Raw genomic sequence first — 18,801 nt, forward strand, 5'->3', positions numbered from 1 at the left:
AACAAACAGTTATAACAAGTAGATTATTCAACAACAATTATTGATTCAATTGTAATTTAATTTAGTCCCCCTAATAGTGAAATACTGGAATAATTAGCTGTCCTAAAAATATGCATATCTTATTTACTTTATATTACATACATACAACATTGTGGGAAGATCATCTAGATTGAGAATGTAATTGAAGAAAACTATATTATTTGCAATAAAGCCAGATAATTATTACCTATTACTATAAACGTTTGACTACTTTATCAAATAACAATTACTTTAATCGAAGAATGAACTTAAACCGACGATTTTTATTTAAAAATAAAAATAAATGAAATAAACAAAATCATTGATGTATGTTGGTGTAAGTTTTTTAAAAAAAAGTTTTGAATTTTTCAGTCTCATAATTTTTTTTTATTTTTTAAAACGATTTTCTTTTTAACCTGTAATTAATAGTTTGATTATTATAAATAACTAGATATTACAGTCAATCTACAGTGCTACTTGAACATATATTTTGTAGACGAAAATGGCCAGCATAAGGGTCTGTGACATCTATTAAATTCTAAAAAATAACTTATTAATGAAAATTAATGCAGTAGAATTACTTAAATATTAATGAAGTATTAATGAAATGTTGGGTACTTGCTGATTTGTGTACCTTTTGGCGTTTAATCAACCCTTATACTTAACATTTTAAACTGTAAGTTTTTGTTAAGGATAAGTAAGTAGCTTCACACTTGAATTCGAAGTTTAACAACTGAAAAAAAGAGTAGAACAATCACCCATTTTGAGTACCATAGTACAATCAACGTTGATGAACTGTGCTATCAACTTCATAACAAATTTGCAAAGGTTCAAATTTTAACTCAGATGTGCTACGAAATGATGATGGGGCTTGGAAACTATTTAGCAGATTGGATTTGTCAATGCCCAATCACAATTGGTTGTTGGATTCTGAACTACACTTTGTACACTACAAAATATTAAAAGAAATATTTTCGAAAAAGATTCCAACGGTTTTGGGCTGAATAAGCCTTTAGTCTATGCAAGCCAAGGTTGTCTTTGTATAATTGAGAGTTCTTTCATTCAAGTTACGTGATTTACATGTAGGGTGTAAGAGTGTATTTGATTTTTACTTTTTAAGCTTAAATGAAATTGCTAAAACTTATAGGATAGTTTAATATTTACTAATTTCTTTAGTTAAAGCCTTAGCATTATCTTTTAAACTTCAAAGGCTAACTGTGCACAAATATCAACAAATTCTATTTGAAACATTTTGCACTGACATTCTAAAAAGTGCGCTTTTAGTACTTCATTTAGTCTAGCCTGAAGTTCAATTAACACAGCATTAAAATTGTCATTTTTTTCTAAGTTTTAAAATTAGAAAAGGATTACGCTGTAATATAAAATGTATATAACAAAATTTTATTTATTAAAATATATTTATATATACTATGAATATAATACAAAATATTTAATATTTCATTTTAGAATTGAAAAAAGTAATTATATTTGCTTTATTTTAGACAAAGGAGCCTACATCTGTACATACAATTAACAAAGATGTGGATCGTTTAAAAAAAGGCGGTTTGGACAATTATGGTCTAAATTTGGAGAACGATATACCGATATCACATTCTGTTTGAGACAGATGAAGATACTGAAATTTCCAGTTTGGAAATCATTTTCCCAAGATACTGTGATAGTACTACCAAATCATTTTGTTTAATCTTTTTTTAAAAAAACTTAAAAAATGAAGCTGACGTTGTAAATATTTTAAATCTAATTTTGCAGGTATTATGTTCCTATTTTAGAGAGTCAGATTTAGTGTAATAATTTTGTTTTTTATTTATGTTTGATATTGTAGCAAACCTATATAAGAGTAGCTCTAACAGTAGGCGAGATTGGTTTCAGAGCAATTTTATTATATTTTGTACTTAAGTTATTGTAATTTATTAGAAAATATTAAAAATGTTAAACTGAATATCTCTTTTTTATTTCCAAATTAATATTTTTTAGTCAATAGAAAAATAAGCAAATTATGGCGGTATTAAAAATCTATGCCAGTCAATCATCAATTGATTTTTATCCAACTATTTTTACCATAGGTTTGCTAGTTGGTAGCTCTACTGCTTTCAGTTATTTTGCATCAGCTTCTGAAAAGATATTTGCTATTTAAGAAATTTTTCGCTTAAAGTGTAGAAATATTAGCGGTTTTGAGTCAGTCACTTGAAAAAGGGTATAATTCCACAAACCGACTCCAAGTTGAAGGAAATATAGAAGTGTATCTTCGTAGACTAAGCTTTGGTTTAAAACTCATAGGGACTGGTTATTTGATCATCATAAAATACAGCTCATCTTTCATCTTTGCACATTTAACTTTGAGATACTTTGATTAGCTGGATTAAGAAAATATAAAGTATTTATTCCCGGTGATTTTTCATTCCAAGCAAAGGTATGAACTAAACCCCGCCCGTCCCCATGAATCCTAGCCGCGACACCCCTTTAAACAGGCACTTAAATAATCTCGTGTAACAGATTGGCAACCCAAATTCGCATATTTTTGCAAAAGCCGTAGTGTTGGTGTACAGAATGTTGCTACCGATTCATTGCCAACATCAAGCTGCCTTACAAATACAAATCAAACCACTCAAATGTTACCAATAATCAATGAAAAAATATTTTTTCATGCAATAAATACTTCCATAGTGAATGAGAATTGGAACCATTTGATTTGCCCAACGCTACAGGTTGGATTAACTTGGTTACTCAATGCGGATAGAAATGATGTGTATTATTACTCATTTATCAGAGTTTTCCGAGGGCTAGTAACACTTAGCAAGTTAAAAATATTTTTGTTACTCCCTCCTCCTTCTGGTGGAAACTATCTATTATGGGTATTGTTTTACAGATTTCAATATTGATAATATAGATGGTGATGAGGTATCAGCTATACAGAATGAAGATGCATTGGCCAACTTGTGGTTATAAAAATCACTTAAATTTTGATAAAATTAAAAATTTCCTCGTCCAAAGTGATTAAAACTAAATTTGGAATTTAATTCAATTAATTACAATTCTGATTATCTAATTTTAATCTTAATTTTTTTATTATTAAAAATTTTAATTGATTAAATTCCAATTAAATTTGAATCATGATTAAAATTAAATTTTAATTCAATTATAATTTAATTGATTAAATTTTTGCCCATCTCTTTTAAAAACAAAACACAGAAAATAATTCGCATACATAAATATTTCATGGAAATTCTATTGAGAATAGAATTCTATTGAGGTAGGAATTGAGTTTTTATATATTGAAATAAAAACTAATTAGGGTTGGAGTAATGCCAACCATTGGTGAAGCCGTAACCGGGTATAGAAGATGTACACATAATGCAATAAACAGAGATCATTGCCTGGAAAACAAAAGGTCAAGGTGTGACTAAAAAAAGATCTTAGGACCTTAATTTTGAAAGGCTCAAGTAACATTCAAAAAACATAACACAAGGACACGATGGCCGTTTGCAATACTATTATATGAAAATATTAACCCACCTCTAAAATGCACAAACAAAATTTTCCAATATGGGAGACATTTTCAAGAAATCTTAGACAAGAGAAAAAATCAATTCAATTATATGCTAAATAAAGTAATTGGCTAAATTTTATTACATCAAGGACCAATTAGAATCTACAGTAGGAACTAGGCTCCTGCAATTCTTTAGACTGGATCTTTACAGGCCCTCAGGAAAAAAGCAGACTCTTGGTCAAGTAGGGGCTATTACACTTCTTCATCGGTCCTGGGAACTGCTGATGGTGAGTTGCTCGGACACACATTGTAACATTATTTTATGCCCGTCTGTTTCAAAAATCAAGGAAGTAACTTTAATCACTGTAATCACTTTTAAAACTGTAAATGTCTTACCAATCGTTAAAACCAATGAATATCACCTATTCCTTAATTACTTGAAAGCATCCCTTCGCAAAGCTTTCTATTGGATGTAATTTTAGAGTCTTAACTGCTTACCTCACTTTAAATTCATTAAAATCTTTAACAAATTTAATAAGGTTTTTTTGAATTTCTGAAAGTTTTGAAATCCTTGTACCTTGTTCATCGCTCATATACGTGTATCGATGAAAACGTCTATCGTCCATATTCATTTTTGTTTTATTTTTTCGAAATTCTGAACTTCATTAAGTTTCTTTCTCGTATAAACATTTGCAAATAATTACTTGTATTTAATAGTAATAATAATGATATTAAGTCATCAAGAAATCTTTAAGCAAACTTTTTTTTAGATTTTTTTTAAGAAACCTTTTTTCTGAATTTACAAAACAAAATAAATTATTCATTTTTTCTATATTATTTATAACTAATAAATTCTGTAAATTTTCCTCTTTTCATATTATGATACTTCTTCTTACAAATAGTTTAATTGTTTCATATAAGTGCACATTTATATTCAAATAAAAAAATACATTTTTTAAATAAATAAAATGGTAAAGATATTGCAATTTTTTTTTATTTATTTATTTATACAATGAATTACTTGGAGTAAAGTATTTGTAAATTAAATAAAAACTATAAAAAATAAATGTTTTAAAATATGATCAGACATGTCCTCTCCAATTTATGTATATCGCTTGGTTCATCAGATTTTCTTGTGTTTTTCAAGAACAGTATTTTGCTTTTTTACCACTCCTATGGACAAGTAATGAAATGAAATTTTTATTTAAATATTAAATTGCTTATCATTATTATTATTATTATTATTAAGAGATTAAATAGTGATTCTAAATTGATTTCGGTATCAGATCTTTTTGCTATTAAGCATTATGTCGCTTGTAATTCCTGCATTCAAAAAATGAAAAATTTCATTATTTCCCACACAAATGTAAATTAACTTTAAACTTGTTCTCTATGTATGATAGTTTAAAAATATGCAGTGCTGCATGATATCGTTGATTTTATACGTCGTAGCATGCATGTTCATTGCATCGCACACCGGTTTCAGACATTCATCCATCAGGTAAACTAAATGGTTAGGGTAGAGGCTTCACTTATGCCTAATGCTACTACACTTGCTGAATCAGTCATCACAGATAAAACCAACAAAAAAGTAGCTTTATTTTAAAATTTATTTTCGTTCTATATTTAGAAATAATAGTTTAATCGCCTTTAGATGGAATCAACGTAGAACCAACAATTAGGTGCCGTGGACGGGGACGAAAGTTATTGTCTGCTACTAATATTTTTCTAACAAATAAAAAGTAGCAAATCCAGGGACTCGAACTGGGGATTCTATGTTTAGGGGTATCCGCCAGCATTAGTACTTGACTTATTACAATGGATGATGAATGTAGTCATTCTCATTTGAGTAGAACACATAAGCCTTGAGGGGTTCCAAAATAAAGTTAAATTAACAATTACATAAAAAAAAAATCTTCAAATTACTTCAACTTTGTTCTTATCAGTTTAGTCCGTAATTTTTTATTTTCTTATCTTTTACTTTTTTTATCTTCTTTTTATTAATTGTGTTTTAATCAATATGCTTTGAATAATGGGCATCTGAGCGTTTTGTCCATTGAGAACTTCATCTACAGATTGAATCTCCATAAGAAAATTGCATGGCCACATGTTTTCTGCAGGTAAATAAGAACCTGTAGATGAAAAAATTTATCAAGCATATATTTATTTCAGTATTTAATTGGTTAATAAGGTTAGCATGGTTTATTAGTACTTATTATCAATGAAGGTGTATATCCTGTCAGCGAAGCCCAACCCAGCAAGGCTCTCCAGAGGACAATGCACTCATCTTTGCGGTATGAAATTAGATTAATAATAAATCACCTGTACAGTGAAATTAAAATTAAATCGTATTATAAAAGAATGCGATACAATAGCTGCAGTTTACATCTAAATTAAGCCAAGCGATTAGTTTAGTTAAATTAAATTTTATTTCGTTAAGAAGCTTCATTTTATTAAAGCTTCCCATTTTTTCACCACACCAAAATTTTATCATATTCGTCACTGAGTCTAGAGGGAAGAAAGGTTGAGTTATTGATAATTTCAATAATTTTTTTATATGTTGTATTGCAATTCGATCTTCAGGGCTTGTAATATGTTTTACATGTGCCTGTTACATGCTTTAAAGATAGCCCTGTCTTCTGTTCTGACAGTTGAGAGTATCTCAACAGCAAATAAAAAGTGGCAATGGTCTTTCTTTTCTTTGGTTCAATGATTAGCTTACTTGGACTCATTGATAACCGACTTTTTTAATAGAACCCGCTTTTTGATTACTAATCCGTTTTCTGATTTCTCTGTGGAAAACCAAGAACGATTTCTTCAACTTCTTAGTTTAGGTTATATATACATTATGTAATCAGTTTTACAGCGTTAATAAAACATCACCTAACTCTAGGGGCTAGTCCACACTTGGATATAATAAAGTCGGTTACCCTAATTCAGTTCTACTAGGACAACCTAGTGAAACCTCGAAGTATGACGAGAAATGTAGAACTTAAGTTTCTGTTCAGGAATCTGTTTTTTTCTGATCGGATTTAGCCGTCTAGAAAACTATCTTTTATAAGAACATTTAAATAATTTCACTCATGAACAAACTCTTTGAATTTATCTCCATTTTGGCCGATATAAGAACAGAGGAACTTAGATTTGCAAACAAAATACTAATTGCCAAGGTGATTATTGGGAGTGCCAGACATAGTGATCCCTCTAAGTTAAGAACATATGAGATTTCATCATGTCTAGTATTTATTGTTCCACATCCTCGAAACTTTTAGCGTTCTGATTTTTCATCCAGAAGTGTTGTCATTCTCAAAATTAGGAGAATCGAACGACTACGACAACCTTTAAAGAAAAATTCTACTATGAAGCTAAAGTTCTATTAAGTCCACCAATGCTTTTGAACATAGTCGTTCTAAAATGTGCCATACGTTTCTGTAACTAAAATCTCTAAATTCTACTATGAAGAAATCTGATGAAAGTCACAAATTCGAAACTGAGATCAAACCTTGCAATTTCGTTTTTTCTCCAAATGAGGAGTTGGCCTAAAACTTTTGATTCATCAGTTTACAAAAAGCATTTTAGAGCTTTTATGTTATCTAATTAAGTTTCACCACGAGTTTAAATTCCACTATGTTTTGGACATGTAGACTCGCAAATTCTGAACTTCAGTTATGTTCTTGAAAGTAATCATAAAAAACCTGCCGTTTATTAATCATTGTAATGCCAATACATTGCAAAAACTTAGTGTTAAGATAATAAAAAATAAGTAATGGTGGAACATATTTTCTATAAAGTGTTGATAATGAATATATTGTACTTCCTTGATTGAACGATAAGGAAAAGTTCAGAAAAAGAGTTTATTTGTAGAGTTAAAAGTTAAATTTTACTACAAAAATTGTTAATCTGATGTATTTCTCAGAGGTCTGTTTAATGGGAAACAACACTTGAATGAAAATTTGTTAGATTATGATGTTAAAATCCCATTATTTTCTCGCATTTCTCTTCAAATTCTTGAAATGGCAAAGCAGTTTAAAGTTAGCTTAATTCATTCTAATTGGATTCCATTGAATTAAAAATAAAAATCTTACTTAATCTTCCACTTGACAATGAAAGAAAAACATCGTCCAGCTGTATATCTAAAGATAATGAGTTATTGGATGTTGCATCAGATGAAAATGCATTTCCCTCAATGCGAGCTAATTGTGCAGAATGGTAGACATAATTATACCACATATTTAGCCGAAGATCACTAAAGTTCTTACGATATAATTTTCTCGAATCTGTGGGGGAAGCTTCCCTCACATCGTACAAAGAGGCTTCGCCGCCAGGAGTCTCTGCACCTCGATAACGATCGAAATTTTGTAACTGCAATAAAATTTTAAAAAACTTCAATTAAATTGCTAGAACCTGCCTTTAAATATAAATAAGTAATTTAAAGTAAATTAATTTAAATAATATTGAAAGTGAAAATTAGCTTTACTAAAACCACTATATATCACTCATATAAACAAGATAACACTGAATTTTTAAGTGATTCGATTGTTTTTTGTTTCAATTTTTTTAAAGCTGGAGCTGGTAAACCAAGTCAGCAAAACCGCAGCGTCAGAATATGTATGTTATATAAGAATAAGAATGGTGCACAGAAATCTATTTCAGAGTTGTAAGGCAACAAATATGCAGGCCGATACGAAGGCAATGTTGAAAAGGGAATAGCTGCCTTAAGTCTAGCGCTGGTTCAATTAATCAATGCAATTAAAAGCAAGATAATTCTTCTCTCTGACTCCAAAGTGGTCCTGATCGCTGTCCCCACTCTAAGACCAACGATAACTACAGCGAACTCGACTGTAAAGATAAACTACACGCAAGTGAGGACAAGCTGGTTATATTGCAATTGTTAGCATCCCAATCGGTAGGATCCCATGTAAGAAGGTGAGAACAGTGTTTTTCAAAGACAGACTGAAAAAAAACCCAGTGCAGCTCCCAGGGCTGACATTTGCCTTATATTGGAGTGGTTGAGAATCCCTGGTTCCGCTCGGTAATGAAGAAAAAGAAATAGTTTTAGTGCATATCTTCACATTCAACCAACCGAATGCATAATGGCCAAAATGCCTGTGTTTTCGTTGATATATATTCTATATACATAATTGTATATTTTAATTTTTGCTTATAAACAAGTTTACTTTACTTTACCTGAGACTGAATGTTCTTGAAACAGGATTTAAATATGTATTTATCGGTATCAGTGAACATGCAGTTAGTGGCACATTGTGGTTTGAAGCGTTTAATCAAGTGCTCTTCATAATCAATTGGTTTTGTTGAATAACATCCATGATCAATACAACTTCCTAATTCTTCTTCAGGTATTATATGATTTAATTCCCGCTCCGGAAATACCTACTGACCAAAATGTTTCACTTTATATCCAAGGAATAAATGTTTATCAATTATTTGAAATTTGGTTAATATTGTAGTAAATACGACAAATTCTTTAAGACTGTAGAGAAGAGAAAGCCTAGTCAACCAAATTCAAATAAAAATTCCTAAAACATTTACTCAACTTTCTCTCGCATAATTAGTTTTCAATTATTGCATTATTCTAAACAATCCTTAAACTATTTAAGTGGTGAGATGCTTGCATTATGTATAGATATTACGTTGCACTCTCACCAGTTACCCTGCAAACACATGTCGTTAGGTTCATTTTATATTATGCAAGAACTGAAAATATCAGTTAGTTCCCAATGAACCAATTTTCTCAAAACTCTATTTTGTGACTTTAGTGTATCAGAAAAAGGAGTACGTTCAAAACTAAGCATTTCTCGTGTTTGGTGATAATCTGTACTTGCACGATTAGAGAAGAACAGCAAAGCGAATAAAAATTCATGCCTTCCTTCTTTCCTTGTCGTGATGTCGGAGGCAGAACTCTAAAAAATAGTGGCTAAGAGAAAGCCAGTTATATTATGTTCTTACTATTAAAAAAAATTAGTTTGTTTCCAGAAGACTAACAACCCTGCAGACATTTTGTTAAGATTACTAATCGGAATCTGGTGACAGAAGATGACGTTGCCCACCATATCCTCTAAACTAAAAAATAAAAATAATCATCTTTAGGTAAAAAAAAAGCTGTAGTCTTATACCAGACGGGATCCAGATCTAATAGTTTCGCGCAGCTAAATAAAGTAATTAAAAGGGACGGCTAGAAAAACCAAAATCGAGCTAACTTTAATACCATTTTCCCAAAAGAGAGGGGAGCTTTCAATATCACACAGAACAATCAAATGGAAGAGTTAATTAATCATGTTTTTTAAAATGATGAAAGTGTTCTAGTAATTAACAGTATTCTAAATTTTCAAAATCATAATCTGCTTTTTACAATATTAGATAGCAGATTACCGTAAAATTTTAATTTTAAGCACCTCCAACATTGGGAATCTAGTTATGCTTATTTAAATTTTTACCAAATCAAGCAGATTCGAGTCTCCAATCAAATTTAAGTTCGGCAATTCATCACCATTTTCATTGTTATCGTACTCAAAGGAATTCTTTCTTTCATTTTCGTTAACATTTATATCAATAGTATCTGTGAGCATGTTGATACAATTTATTAATGTTTGAACTGATTTTCTAACATTATGTATTATTTATTTTTAAATTAATTAGGTTCCTGGAAGAATTATTTAAATAAAAGTTATAATTGTGATTTATCTGTCTAACTCATAGCCGATTTCAGAGGTTGATTAATCAGATTGGTGAAGAGATAATGACTTCAACTTTGTTTCCGTCTTGCACTGCACTTGCTGACAGTCAAATTTTGAAACATTCTTAGTTATTTTTTACTGACTTATCAACCTCCAATGAAAATCAGCGATAATATCCAGCACGATGTATCTAAACACTATAAAAATTTATAAATCTAAGAGTACTTAGTGTGTCTAATAAAATTAAATACAATTTTTATGGAAGAATGTTTTGAGTAGAAGTTATTAAACTATATGATCACAATGAGTGCACAAAGTTTAAATATATATATATATCTGGTTAATCATCTAGCCCACGAACGCATTGGCAAGTTCTCGGAGGCTTTACATTCAACTACCAAATTAAGCATTGTGGACGGAGGCGACTTTCTAACATATACACTTTACTAATAAATTGTTTTATAACCATTAAATAAAATCGGGAATCTAACCCAGTACCACAATACACGGGGCCCCGCCTTTAGCAGTTCGGTTGTCTTGGTGAGTAAATATAATATATTCTACATATCCATCCCCATATCAAATGGTAGAAAGCAAAACAAAAAGCACTACGTTGATCTTTAAAAGCCCAAAAAACCATTCAACTCATTTTAACGTAGATATAATGAATTCTTGATGGTTGCAAATATTGAGAAGGTCTTTTACCTCTGATATCCAACGTTGTACAATTTAGTTTTCTTTCGTCTTCCTCTTTCTCGCATGGTTTGGTTCTTTTAAAAAGCTGTAATTGTGATTCACTTTGTCTCTCAGAAGGCCAAGAAGTGCTTTCAACTACAAACTGTTGTGTAGCTTCGGTATCGGTAACAACTTTTCTTGGTTTTCTACCCCTTTTCCTAGCATTCTGTAAAAGCATGGTTACAAAAAAAAATATGTAAGCAAAAATACTGCTTTTTTCTAGGTCTAATAAGAAATTTTTTTTATCTGCAACTTTACTCAATCTCTATTTCATTATTGTAAAATTTATACATAGTTTTATTAGAATATAAAATATTGTTCATTTCCTTAATATATTTTGCTTTTTTAGATCACCTAGAAGCTATATACAAAGTGTATAACCAATATTCAGAATGCAATAAATAACGTAAAAATACTAGATATAATTATGAAAGTATAAAAATTAAAAGTAAAACAATTTTTCCTGAGGAACTATGCAATCGAAAAGCAATGGGGAGGAAATGAATATGCCATTATTGTTTTAATTTACAGTAATTGAGAAGCAGTTAATATATGGCCTGATATGTGAACAGTAGTATCCTGTCTGGTGGAATGCTAAGGGATATAGAAACGTAGTAAGAGAAGTAAATCAGAACAGTAACGTAGTTTGTGAGTTAAGTCAACGAGTGAAGTAGTTTTTGAGCTAGGAGGAAGCCAGGAGCTCCTCTCTGCGATATTTTAAGATGAGGTTCAGATGTTGGTCTTGATAGCTGTCCAATTTGAGTATCTGTGCTAGACTAGGGAACTAGTTTAAAGAACCTTTTTTGAACACTTTCAGGTTTTTGTAGACATCCCGAAAAAACAGGAAGGAGTAAGTTCATTTAGTTTGATATTGGAGGTTTTGAAGGAATATTGTATTCCTTTAAAGAAATAAATTTTTTACTAATTTAAAAAAAAAGTATAAATTTTAAAAGTTGATAGAGTTTATTTGCCTTTTTGAAAAATAAAAAAAAATTGCTATAGCTTTAAAAATAACTAGTTTACTTACAAATTAAAATAAAATAGTGAAATGATAAATGAAACTCAAATATTAGCTTGAAAGAAAAGTTTTACGTTATATAATTTTAAAGTATACCCTCTTTTCTCTAAAAATTTTCTTCCAACTTGAACCTAAGAAAGCAAAGAACGCTTCCGCGTCATTGTTGCTTATTAGGTGCCAAAATAGAAAGGAACACTTCGAATTTAAGATTTGAAGGCACAACCAAAATCTTTTTTTGACTATAAACTATTTTGTTTCTTATGGTAAATGATTAGACTATCAAGTGTTTTTAACTTTATCATTCTGTAATGTTCCTTAATTAAAGCAGTTAATTTATAAATTACCTTTCATACACTTGGTTAGCAAACCGCTAAGTAAAAACATTTTAAAACTGAACAAAAACAAAAGATGAGAAAATTAACCCAGAATATAATTAATTAGATTATTTTATATCCACACACTGTGGTTCATTTGGCTAGGAGTAAGAAATAAAACCTTGTAAAGATTAAAGTAAGAAAATAGGTTAATTACTATTTTCCCTAAGAAACCTCTTATCTAATTTTACACATTATTAAGAGTGATAGTAACAACTTAGATCCTAAAGTTCTAAAGGGTTACTGTAGCTATCAGTGAGGATGAAGTAGAGTGTTGATTGAGACAAAAAATATTATTTTCAAGTAACAAAGATTTGACAGTCCATGTTTAGCATATATCACGGTACAGAGTTCAACATACTCTCTGCAACTAATCAAGTCCATATACAACTTCAAGAATTAAAGGAATTTTTAACTTTAATGATAAATTTCTGACATTCACGACTAGCGTTATTACACGCCTAACTATTTAGGAAGGAGCTCTGTGTCTAACAAAGAATAACTCTCATTCTCATTAGTGTTGCCACACATTATTTTTTTTTTTTAGTTACAGATTTACTTATACAGTTTTTTTTTTGTTAGCTTCTCGAACTTATCTTTTTTGTCCCGGACTTTTTCTTTATTTGCTTTTTGTAACTTCGCATTTTCATTATTTACCAGGTGCGAAGCCATTGGAACTGCAGACATACTTCCTCAGTCAAACCCTTTTCTACTACAAATTTAGCATATTTCATCAGACATAATATTTGCATAAAAGTTAACATCCACCAAAAATGTTTAACAATAAGATAAAAGATATGCAACCTTTAAATTAATGAATTGTTTTAAAGTAAGCAATTTTCACAATTTGGAGCTTTTTCACTTTAATCACGTCGGATATCGCTATCACAATAAGGTTTGCGAATGAAGTAAGTTTCATTTCCAAGTGATTTCGCAAGAAATGTCAACGAATGCAAATTCATAAGAATATAAGATTGGTGGAATAGTATTTGGCTAAGGTCTCTAAACGTTCAACATTTTAAAACGAACATCAGTTCAAATCTGGTTTGTTTTTTTTTTTTACTGGTTTAAAGAAATCAAAAAATTGTTGCAAAAATGTCAGAAATAGTTGGTAATCTCTAAGAATAAATTGGCTTTTTTTCTTAAGTAATTGCCTTTTATTAATTTTTTTATTGATTTTAATATATGTTTAATATTTTTAATAATTCTTTTGCTGAATATATCTCTTAATTTATACTATGAATTCTGAGAACTTTTTTTTCTGGATCATTGAGTTCCTTAATCGCCTTGCTGTGAGAGTCTTTCTTGAAGTTTCGAAAATAGTGTTGTGAAGCAAACATTGGAAATTGCGAGAGTAAGTTTATACCATAAATGGTATGTTTTTATTTCTTTTAGATCATGGATAAAATCTCTTCAGTTCACCATCTGCTAGTTCAAGAGAACAACCAGCAGAGAAGAGAATAACCCAGCGTTATTCAAGTTGGGCCATTTATGTAGCTGGAAATCCTACTTGAAATCTTTACTAAAATCAGAGAGTTTTCTGGAGAGTCTGTGTGTCATTAAATGAAATCAGAACTTTCCTTATTTTTAGAGAGCTGCTGGTCGCCAATAGAGAATGCACTGAACTGATTTTCATTATAGTCGTATTTTTGAATTTAACGACTTTTTATCATTTTTACTGTAGGAGGCATCTTGTGATCTATTAGTTTTTCTTCTTTCAATTAATTCCGAGAGAAATTCTATCCATCATCGGGGTCTTGAGCATTCATACTTCATTTCATCTCATAGTGAATAAACACTTAAATTATTTGTAATATTAAATTTTAGCAATTAAATAAAATAAAGGCTCACCTTAACGGGCAATACTTGAAGTTTTTGTGATCCGTCTTCTCCCCGATTTGAATTACTTTCCTTCCCATTTTCAATTGAATTACTTTCGCAATTTAACTCAACTTTCTGTTTTAAGATATTTTTTGTTTTATTCATTGTGTTTACCGGTTTGGAATTGTTACTTGCAATGATATTTATTTCGTTTTTATTGCATAAGTGGTTTCCAATTTCTTGACATGGCATGCTAAGATTTAATCTTCTAGAAGGTGCTTGTTTAGTTTTTTGTGACTGCTTGTGCAAATCTGATATTCTGAGTTGATTTTGTACAGTCTTTTCAAAGAATATCTCATATGGAGAGTAGATGCATCCGGACCTAGTCTTTTTTTCTACATTCTGAAAACAGTATAGTTTTTCCGTTGAGTAAAAAAAAATGATGCAAAAAATCTTTTCAATTTACTTACAAAGAAGAACATTTTTATCAAGCACTTATGTTGATAACAGTATTCTATGTTGATTAGGTATAATCAAATAGAAACTGTTTACTATGAGAGAGTTAGTAGTTGTTCGAATGGCTTGCAGCCTCGACATTTACTGCAGCTTTTCAACTTAAGTAATGAGGATCTTTTGGATGAAATTTTTAGTCTTTGGTTAGGTAAATAAATACTCAACTAGAAGAAATGTTACATTAACAAAGACTCACGAATTATTATGCCCTTTTATTTTTTATGAGTTTTGATTGAGTGATCTATTGTTCGCCTTACTACGAGTACTAAATTGTAAAAAATAAGGATTACATAGTAAAATAAAATTTACAATTGGGGAGAATTGTCTGTTTCTCGAGGTAAAATTTATTCCAAAATTTTTAACAACAAATATAAAGATCTATTCATAATAAAAGCAGATTGCTACTCTGGAAATTACAGAGATATGTGTTTAGCAAGTACAATGTATTTATTAATTTATTTAATATTAAGCAAATTACGCGTTCACATTTATCATTCTTTACAGAGCTCATTAGTTTACCTTGGCCTTCTTCTTCTTTTTTCGTGACGGCTTCTTGCCCCTCCTCCTCACCCCTCTTGCAACCTATCGTAACAAACTTGTAATAAATAGTGGCGGATCAAGGTGTAACGAAAATCTGTATCCTTTGATTTCCACAGCTCTTTTTCTCAAAAGTAGGGAAACTGTTTACTATTTCCCTATTAGGTAACTAACTTTTTGCTTGTAACACTTACGGAAAGATCCACGCGTTAAAAAAAAAAAAGTCTTGATGAACGTAGACATCGAATTTTTTGTTTTTTACTCAACGTTTTAAAATGTTTGAACGCCATTAAAGAAATTTAATGAATTAGGTTAATGAGGAGCTTTTCTACTTCTAGTAGTCAGGTCTGGGTAAGAACATACAGAATATTTTTTTGGAAAGTAATTTTGTCCAGGAGAACCTCTACTCTTTGGTTCTGCATTTCGTCGTCAGATCTTTACACCAGGAAAGTTTAAAGAGAATAAGGCGTGTAACACTTAATCATGACCGTCATCCTGCAAACACTCGGCTTGGAGCTGATGAAATACTCCGCTTCAACTTACTCTGCAGCATACCGTATGCCGATTTGGAAGTCTGTAAATTTCATAAATCAAAACCCGCGCGATTTTTGTTTTATCAATCGAGTTACTACTGCTAAGAAAAATAAAAGTATTTCAACAAGCCAAACAAATAAAAACAATGTGTGGTCATGCCTACCAGCTGTCTCCCTAAGAGAAGGATGGCGAAATTAGGCTGCCCATCAGTAAGTTTTTAATTTGAATTTTCTTCCGCCCTCAGCTAAAGCACAAAACTGGGCCTACTGATTTCCAATGATTTTCTTTGTGGTGTACTTTTAACGTAGAAAAAACTTTCCAATCCAGAGAAGGTGAAAAAAACTGTTATAAGTTTTACTCCTGATATTGGGCTTACAATTTGCGGTAAACGCTCAACAAATAGAATCAAAGTTTAAGTTTTAGAAATGTATGCCCAAATTTGCAGCAGTAAGCTTGAGAAGTGATTAATTAATTAGATCATTTTTTAAATTAGGTTGAAAAACAGACTTTGTTACACCCTTAGAACGATTAGAAATTTTTTAAACAATTTTGTATTTAAAAAAAAAATCACTTTTATCCTTTAATTTTAAACGTTTTATATGGCCAAATATATTCAGACCTTTTTATTTCTTGGGTTACCTTTCTTCTCTTTGTCATGTTGTTCCATGTACTTCTCGTTTTTGTTTGTTTCTGAATAAAAGAAAATGTAATAAAACAATTTTTATTTTCCTTTATTTTAGATGTAAGAAAGCGAAAACTTTATTCAGTATTTATTACTTTCTAATTTTTATTTGCCTGTTTTTTTTTTTATCTGAACTTTTGACAATAAATGAACTGAATGATATCAAAACTGAACACTCATATATAACTTCCAGACAAATTACCAGTAGGTAACTGCAGCCACAGTGAATAAAACTGACAACGTACTCAAGTTCCACTAAGATCAAATAATATTGTTCTAAAAAACAGTACATAAATATCATGAGAAATAAAATGAAATTACCTGCTAATTGTTTGCTTCTGTCAAGTATAACAAAAGAGAAACTAATTTCAAATGGGTAACTATTAATAAAAATATGTTTCATGCTTAGGCTACCTTGAATTCGAAAAAACAAACTCGCAACTTTTTAAGTGGCCATTTCAACATTGATTGTAGTTAGGCTTTTTCCAGAATTAACAACTAAAAAAAGAATTTGCTATAGTTCATGGAAATTTCATTGACACAGAAGATAAAAATAACTGATCAATTTATTTTACCCTATAATTGTCTGGATCTTATGGTTTTTATAAATCAGCTGTAATTTTTTGTTTAAGATGTCCACAAATACATTTTACAGTGTTTCTGATTTTAGATAGAAATAGTTAAATATTAATCCCGACAGATATCAATTAATACGTGTATTCAAAATCATCACGGTGGTCTCTGACAAGGATCTAAGGCAAAGAGATGCGTTATCATGCACCTTGATGGTATTGCAAATATTCTGCTATACGGCGCTATACCATTATTAAGTAGAGCTAAGCGTGCCAAGAGGATTAGGTATTGGCAATAAAATACTGAAATATTTGAAGGGCACTTTACTAACATCGTCTTGTGCAGCTAAGATATTCTACTTTTGTTGAATAAAGAGAAAATAACATTTATGCATTGTAATGGGGAGGCTGAAGGTGTTCGATTCGTGTCGCTACAAGTTCGCGAGTGTGGACACGTTAACTAATTTGAATTCGCTTGTATCCTGGGATGCTGAGGTGTTATTGAAAAATAAAATAAGAGTAAAGCTGACATTTGCACCGCTATCTTGATCATTTGCGGCGCAAAAAAATAAATAAATAAATAAATTATATGGCACTAGTTAATTATCTTGATGCAGTTATCAAATAATATATGTATATTTAAAGTGCTTTCGACTGGCCCAATAATCTTCAAAAAGTACATTAGATGCTATCTAGCGATAATTAATAGAACTACAATTCTTAGTAGTTTACAAAAGCGCCACTTGGTAGCATTAACACTTACTTTTGCAATTATTAATTAATGATTTAGCAATATTCTTTTGACAACGTTGATTGGAAAATTATGGTTCCCAATTGATCGCAATTGCAACAAAGAATTTTATAAACCTTAAGATGGTTCTGGTTAAATCAAAAGCTCATGTCATGCAGCTCTAAACAATTAAATTATCTGTTGCTGGCTCCATTTGGACAGAGTTATGAAGAGAAAATCTTTGTACCAAAGGTTTAATGTTACTGTCAAATAAAATCCCAAAAGTCGTAGACGAAACAGTTGCCATCTTAGTGAAATTGTAATATCATAAATATATTTAAACAAAAACATGGTTATGTAAACCGGTTAGCAGTAAGTTATATAATATTCAATACAAATAATTAATTTATTCAGCTAAAAATAACAAGGTATTGCAAGAAACTAACTGCATGGACTTCCACTTTTACAAAAAAAAAAAGATAGCCTTTTCCAAAACATATAATAACTCTGTTAGGAAAGGAATTCGCTAAAAGTGGTTAGTGTTGTGGATTCCCACGCGGAGATCTCGGGTTTGAATTAAGCTGCTGTTCCTTATTTCTTTAAAATAAATTAATAAATAAAAATAACTTTGTGTTTTATACATATACTTAATAGTTGATGTCACTGCTTTCTTGTTTTATTTCTTTCCAGTTATAATAACATATATCAAATAGAATACCCTTTTACTGCCAAGATATAAGGGCTCACGTAGAGTTCACTTGGAAAACGTTCTGTACATGAGTTTTTTCTTTTCTTATTTGAGAAAAGAACGTAAGTAATGCGAAAAACTCGCATTGTATTCATTATGGTAAAGTAAAATATCAAAATTATGATTTTTTTTTTTTTAGGAATGCGTCTGTTCCAAAATCTTCAGTCAAATAAATAAACCCTATTTTTCAGTTGGGCCTTAATGTTCAGGTATCAGATCAGGTGTCGCAGGATCAGTGAAGGGATACATCACTATTAACATTTTTCAAAGAAATAAAAAATAGATTCACATGGACTCAAACTGGGAATCCACCACT

General features: G+C 30.4%; 2 protein-coding genes across 9 annotated transcripts in view; one reads left to right on the top strand and one right to left on the bottom strand.

Moving 5' to 3' along the window:
* The window catches only part of LOC141448800 (sodium-coupled monocarboxylate transporter 1-like), a 37,870-nt gene extending 35,892 nt beyond the window's left edge, over positions 1-1,978 (top strand). For all 5 annotated transcript variants that reach the window (XM_074117469.1, XM_074117465.1, XM_074117468.1 and 2 more), the window contains one exon: positions 1,521-1,978. In XM_074117469.1, coding sequence (XP_073973570.1) covers positions 1,521-1,640 — 120 coding nt within the window. In that variant the 3' untranslated portion in view covers positions 1,641-1,978. The remainder of the gene's footprint in view (positions 1-1,520) is intronic.
* Positions 1,979-4,498: 2,520 nt separating this feature from the next.
* Positions 4,499-17,218, bottom strand: LOC141448805 (uncharacterized). 4 transcript variants are annotated; one of them, XM_074117481.1, is made up of 11 exons: positions 17,011-17,218; positions 16,757-16,933; positions 16,373-16,443; positions 15,202-15,264; positions 14,200-14,571; positions 10,927-11,122; positions 9,982-10,103; positions 8,714-8,917; positions 7,612-7,888; positions 5,453-5,658; positions 4,499-4,699 (listed from the first exon to the last, which is right to left on the bottom strand). In XM_074117481.1, the coding sequence occupies exons 2-10, from the start codon at positions 16,836-16,838 to the stop codon at positions 5,513-5,515; spliced, it is 1,533 nt and encodes a 510-aa protein (XP_073973582.1). In that variant the 5' UTR covers positions 16,839-16,933; positions 17,011-17,218; the 3' UTR covers positions 4,499-4,699; positions 5,453-5,512. The 4 variants fall into 4 exon arrangements, with proteins under 4 accessions (XP_073973582.1, XP_073973584.1, XP_073973581.1 ...); XM_074117483.1 differs by lacking the exon at positions 17,011-17,218 and having other exon boundaries at positions 16,393-16,443; positions 16,757-17,004; XM_074117480.1 differs by lacking the exon at positions 17,011-17,218 and having other exon boundaries at positions 16,757-17,004.
* Between the last annotated feature and the right edge of the window lie 1,583 nt (positions 17,219-18,801).

Source organism: Rhodnius prolixus, unplaced genomic scaffold, assembly GCF_049639745.1.
Source record: "Rhodnius prolixus isolate KJV_2025 unplaced genomic scaffold, Rpr scaffold_2, whole genome shotgun sequence".
Lineage (NCBI taxonomy): Eukaryota > Metazoa > Arthropoda > Insecta > Hemiptera > Reduviidae > Rhodnius > Rhodnius prolixus.

Bases quoted from the DNA above. Each gene is read 5' to 3' on its own strand.
- LOC141448805 (XM_074117481.1), bottom strand. From the start codon at position 16,838: ATGAAACATATTTTTATTAATAGTTACCCATTTGAAATTAGTTTCTCT. The intron at 8,918-9,981 runs GTAAAAATTTAA...TTTGGTCAGTAG, and splicing joins ACTCGAATCTGCTTGATTTG to GTATTTCCGGAGCGGGAATT. The intron at 5,659-7,611 runs GTAAGATTTTTA...TTTCATCTACAG, and splicing joins ATTGTCAAGTGGAAGATTAA to GTTCTTATTTACCTGCAGAA.